The following is a 5,231-nucleotide window of genomic DNA, read 5'->3' as shown; positions in this document are numbered from 1 at the left end:
GGAGAGCAAAAACTGAACCTGGAGGTGACTGAGTTGCCTTTTACATATCTTGATTTAGTCTTTTTTGGGAAGTACGACGAAAACGGGACTTATGTTAAGGCGGGTGTACAGGAAATGATCAGGCTCATCTGTCTTAGTCCGAAGCTGCAGGACTTTGCCGCGAATGTCTACGCGCCGGAACTGATGGAGGCCCTCCGCCCTATAGCTCAAAACCTCCGACGATTGTCAATTTTTGTACATCATCCTGCTGGTGTTTTTCAGGATCCCCATTGGCCTGAACTGCAGCTCAAGGAGCTCAGTCTGGGAGGCCTAAAGATTTCCATCCATGACTTGCAGACTCTGTTGACACGTTCTCCGAAACTTCATACTCTAAAGTTGACGTATTTACGGGATGCAGGTGACGGGGGAGATTTTGGACGAATTCTCACTCATCCTAACCTCACCTCATTGAAGACACTTTCCTTGAAATCCATGGAATCGGTAACCAGCTCGTCTACACTCTGGATATGCACTAGAGTCAAAGAGCTCACAATCTACGGAAAATTAACCAGTTTCGAGGCGTTTGGTCATCTCACCCAACTTGAGTCCGTCGACTTCATTTTAGATCCATGCGACTGCAGCGCTTCAGAGCTCGTTGCGTTTTTGCGCCGTAACCCAAATCTGTGCAGACTGTCACTGTGTATTGAGACACCTGAGTGGAGTGACGAAGATATTCATGCCTTATTTGAAGATTGCCCACAAGTGAGCGAGTTCCGGTTTAGAAAGGGAAACAAGATCATCGAAAGACAGCGGTTCATTTGAAATAAAGAGGCACTTGGTTGATAATCCTATAGAAATGGTAACAAGAGTGAGATGTGACAAATTCAATATATTATCTTTTTAAATTATTTTTCCTTTACTCAAAACATTTTCCTGTTCCTATTTTTCCCAATGAGCATTTGTCCTAAGGCTAAGATTTGGAGAAATACGAACTTGTCGGGATGATATCCTTTTTGGATCCGCCTCAGCCTGACTCTATGGCCACAATCGCAGAATGTGCACGCCTCGGAGTGAATATCAAAATGATTACAGGAAACCAACTTATTATTGCCAAAGAACTTGCCAAGCGACTCGGCATGCAGCGGGTTAGGTGGTTTCTACCTATATATGGTGAGACTGGGAATAGTAATTTTATCGAGCCCATCTGCTGGTTATGGGGTATTGCTAATATAGCTCTTTCTCTCACATACGTGTTTGTGCTCGATTTTGCAAAGTCTATCGTGGTCAACCTCTTCACCGACGTTGAGTTCAGATTTGGAAGATGCATCTGGCACAGTAACGTGAATAGATATATTTACAAACTGGCTTCTTTCTATCAGCGGGGTTAGGTGATTGGTATCATTACGTCGTCCTTAGACAAGACCAGAGTTGGTTTGATCTTGCCGAATTAGATTCGCTCAACTCACGCCTATCCTCTGACAAGTATCTCATCCAAGAAGGAATCTCGGATAAAGTGGGGTATGTCATCAAGAATATCACGCAAGTGACCTCGGGCTTTGTCATGGCATTTATTTTCGGGTGGCGTCTCTCACTTATTTTGATTGCGGTATTGCCACTGCTTGGACTGTCTGGCTATATTTTTTCAAGCGTAATTAAATCGCAAACTGTAAAAGCACAAGATGCATATTCGAATGCAGATTTTTTTAGTTGAGTAAGCTATCTCTGGAATACGCACAGTCGCCTCATTCTCTCTGCAATCACAATTTGTCAGTCTCTACAACCAGCATCTCCAGATTGCGTATCAGGCAGGGGTACAGAAGGCCATCAAAATAGGTAGTGGACAATGGAATAGCCAGGTGAATAACCCATTAACCTCTTTCATCACTTGAGATTTATATGGGCACAGCGCTATTCATAGGATATAGCATTGATAGCCTTGGTCCTTGGTATGGTGCGCGCCTGATATCACAAGGTTTCATGAGAAGTGCTGCCGTGGTTCAGATTTTGTTTTCATTCATTCTCGGTGCAGCGTCAATTGGGTAAGAGCGTAAATTTTATAGTTTATGCCATATCAAAAATCTTGTGGATTAAATAGGAACCTTTATATTGACAGAGAAATTAGTCCGGAATACAAGGCGCTGGTGGAAACTCAAGTAGCTGCAGAGAAGATTTTTGCCACTATTGATCGTGTCCCGGCGATGGCCTCCTCTCCCAAATCACAGGATAATGACATGAATCATAGCTCTTTCCGAGGCGTGATAACGTTTCGCGATGTTCGCTTTAGCTACTCCTCTCCTCTCGTCCCAATGTATCTGTATTAAATGAAGTCAATCTCCAAATACCCAGCGGCAAAACAGTCACACTTGTAGATGCCACGAAAGATAGATTAACTGCTGCCTATATTAGTTGCTATGGCTTTTATTGGATTCCTTGCGACATTTTTTGGAGAGGGGATTGCCCATTTCTGTGGTGAACGATTAGTGCGAAGAGTTCGATCAAAGGCGTACAGCAACATACAACGCCAAGAAATGGCTTTCTTTGATCATCCAAGTCACGCTACTGCTGCCCTTACCTCCTGCTTAGCTAAAAATGCAGCCGACCTACAAGACCTACCTAACACCCTCTTGACTGATGGCGGAAGAACGATGTCAGCAGCCATCATAGGATTGATCATCCTGTTTTGCTATGGATGGAAGGTGTCATTAATGCTGATGCCAGCCATGCCCCTTTACGTTTTTGCACTAATGTTCCAGATCAAAGCACTAGAGGGGTATAAGCACTGGAGTGAAAAAAATGCAATATTTTTGCTTAGAGTTTTAAATGTAAGTTTTCGGGAAGAGTGAATAAGGGATATCGGCAGGCAGGGAATATAGTTGGAGAAGCATTCCGCCAAAATGAGAACCGTTGCGTAATTAGAAATTGAAGATGAGTACGAAAAAAAGTAATTTCTCTCCTGCTTCGATGGTATGATTATGATACAGGGAAAGTGCTAGTTGAGGGGTTGGACGTGAGAGAGTGACAGCTGGAGGCATTGCATCAAAAAATCGGTTTAGTTGGACAGGAGACGGTCCTGTTCAATTTAGCTGTGCGGGAGAATATACTCTTTGGTAGCAGGAAAGATCGTGAAATGACTCAAGAGGAGATTGAGGAGGTGGCGAAAGTTGCCAATATACACCAATTCATATCTAACCTTCCAAACGGCTATCATACTCGAGTTGGCGAAAAGGGGTCCCAGCTCTCAGGTGGTCAAAACAAAGAATTACCATAGCACGGGCATTTCTAAAAAATCCCAAAATACTATTGCTGGATGAAGTGACTAGTGTTTTGGATACCGAATCAGAAAAGTTAGCGCAAGACGCATTAGATAAAACTATGATTGAGCGAACTACAATTGTCATTGCACATTTAAATTATATTTAAATAAACCTAAGTAACTAAAAGACACGTCTAATTACATCAGAGAGAAGCATTGGGCAAGTTTAGCACTTCACTGGTATGCAGCGTCGATTTTACGAAAAACCCAGCTCTCAAGGTCCTTTCCATCGGTTCCCGCACTGATATCAACAGATGCGTAAAGTTTATAACCGATTTTCCGCAATTCGTTCAGAATTTGAACCAAAAGTAACCTAATTTCCACAGTTTCTTTGCCATCCGCAAACCATGGCCACCCTGCAAGTTTAAATTCTAAAGCGCCATAGTACTCTCGCTTATTTTGTACTCCTTTCTTCCAAGCAGCATGGATAGTATTCTGCACAACCGTCTGTACTTGCTGGTCAGCTTCGATGATTCTTAATCTGTCATTCATATTGAACGACATTGCAAACATCATGGGTTCTACTATAGTTGCCACATATTCGAAAAATAGTGTATCCTTGTCATGCGATTTCTTACTTATATCTGCAGACGCAATGAGATTCCATCCATTCTTTGCCATGCACTTTAATATAGCAGTAAGCAATCGACGACTACTGACAGCTTCATCAACATTGCCTAACCAAGGATTACCATATAATTTGAATTCTTTAGCTCCATAATAGTCTACCTCAGATTGAATTCCTTGTTTCCATGACTCTCTAATGGCACTCCGAATCGAATTTACAAGTGTGGGAGAGAAGTTAAATAATCGCATCCTGTCAGTACGATTGAAAGATATACAGCTGATGATACCAGAAGGAGTGATGGAGCTGTGAGCATTGCCGGGGTAGTGTCTGATAGGCAGGAAGTTGTAGTTTTCCATTCTCTTTGAATGGAAGAGAAATGCTTTGCTTAAACTTTTTATTAAGCTATAGCGGAATATCAATTCAAATTTTTTTCTGAAATTCTTTAAAAAGGTGGCAAAGCCATTCAATGATGAATTGGAAATGTTCTCTTTACTTGAGCTGACGCCCACGCTAGGCTTACTGTAAGTAGGAGATAGTCTGCGGACTTTATCAGCAGTCCAAACTTCACGACGATCTTGAGGGCCCTACTGCGAGTTCACGCGATCGTTCGAGAAGATTACAATGCTAACATCTGCATTGAATACTCGATTTCTCCTATAGCAGGGGTAGAACGCGGATGAGAAAGCCCAATTCCCAATTACCACCGTGTCAACATTGATCCCCGCAGTGCGAGCGTTACCCCCCATCTTACAAGTGTCGTGAGCTTGAATATTCGACCCCGCATTCCCAAAGACTGACTTAATCCAACAGGACATTTTCGAGGGTCTGGCTGGAAGTCCCGTATTAGGAATCAGGAAGACTTTAATTTCATCGACGAGTATTCTTTTCGCTTGCAATCGCGTCCGATACCCGGTGAAGTATTTCCACCGGGCTCAGGCAGGGATTTGGGTGACGGTGTTGAAATGATTCTACTACCCGTTGATTTTATCTTGTATCCTTTGGGCAGCCTATTATTCCTCTTAAGACCCCGTCTTCAATGACAATCGACTAAAGATCCATGCAGCCCATATTTGAAACTCTTGAAAATGTAATTATTGCGAAAAGCCAAGCCTGTAGGTTAGCGCTCCCAGATTAAGTTTCGTCGACTTCTTAAAAAGGTCAATGATCGTGGAGATGTCTACCGGTATATCGACAAGGTTTATAGGTGGCGCCACTCTAGATACAGTACTCCTCTCAGAGGTGGTTTTCCCGGATGGTATTGGCGAGCTCGCATGCAAGTCAGCGGTGCTGCAAATCTGCACTGGGAATGAAGCGGGAGATGAGGGCGAGTGAGCTCAGAAAGATTAATGGCCGTTCTTTTCTAGAAGAACT

The 5,231-nt window shown here is 43.0% G+C and overlaps 5 protein-coding genes across 5 annotated transcripts; 4 read left to right on the top strand and 1 right to left on the bottom strand.

The window, feature by feature from the left end:
• Nucleotides 1–114: 114 nt before the first annotated feature.
• VTP21DRAFT_4293 (uncharacterized protein) lies at nucleotides 115–801 on the top strand (the record flags this gene model as incomplete). Its single annotated transcript, XM_069394688.1, has 1 exon — nucleotides 115–801. The coding sequence occupies one exon, from the start codon at nucleotides 115–117 to the stop codon at nucleotides 799–801; it is 687 nt and encodes a 228-aa protein (XP_069255901.1).
• Nucleotides 802–1,016: 215 nt separating this feature from the next.
• Nucleotides 1,017–1,690, top strand: VTP21DRAFT_4292 (uncharacterized protein; the record flags this gene model as incomplete). Its single annotated transcript, XM_069394687.1, has 3 exons — nucleotides 1,017–1,149; nucleotides 1,213–1,314; nucleotides 1,368–1,690. 3 exons carry the CDS (start codon nucleotides 1,017–1,019, stop codon nucleotides 1,688–1,690), a joined length of 558 nt encoding a protein of 185 aa, XP_069255900.1.
• A 185-nt stretch (nucleotides 1,691–1,875) lies between these two features.
• On the top strand, nucleotides 1,876–2,300 carry VTP21DRAFT_4291 (uncharacterized protein; the record flags this gene model as incomplete). Its single annotated transcript, XM_069394686.1, has 2 exons — nucleotides 1,876–2,018; nucleotides 2,093–2,300. The coding sequence occupies 2 exons, from the start codon at nucleotides 1,876–1,878 to the stop codon at nucleotides 2,298–2,300; spliced, it is 351 nt and encodes a 116-aa protein (XP_069255899.1).
• A 207-nt stretch (nucleotides 2,301–2,507) lies between these two features.
• On the top strand, nucleotides 2,508–2,822 carry VTP21DRAFT_4290 (uncharacterized protein; the record flags this gene model as incomplete). The annotated part of the gene is made up of 1 exon (XM_069394685.1): nucleotides 2,508–2,822. The coding sequence occupies one exon, from the start codon at nucleotides 2,508–2,510 to the stop codon at nucleotides 2,820–2,822; it is 315 nt and encodes a 104-aa protein (XP_069255898.1).
• Nucleotides 2,823–3,466: 644 nt separating this feature from the next.
• VTP21DRAFT_4289 (uncharacterized protein) lies at nucleotides 3,467–4,216 on the bottom strand (the record flags this gene model as incomplete). The annotated part of the gene is made up of 1 exon (XM_069394683.1): nucleotides 3,467–4,216. The coding sequence occupies one exon, from the start codon at nucleotides 4,214–4,216 to the stop codon at nucleotides 3,467–3,469; it is 750 nt and encodes a 249-aa protein (XP_069255897.1).
• Nucleotides 4,217–5,231: the final 1,015 nt, after the last annotated feature.

Source organism: Calcarisporiella thermophila (assembly GCF_041956535.1).
Source record: "Calcarisporiella thermophila strain CBS 279.70 unplaced genomic scaffold VTP21scaffold_2, whole genome shotgun sequence".
Taxonomy (NCBI): Eukaryota; Fungi; Calcarisporiellomycota; class Calcarisporiellomycetes; order Calcarisporiellales; family Calcarisporiellaceae; genus Calcarisporiella; species Calcarisporiella thermophila.
This window is presented reverse-complemented; position numbering and strand designations above follow the sequence as displayed.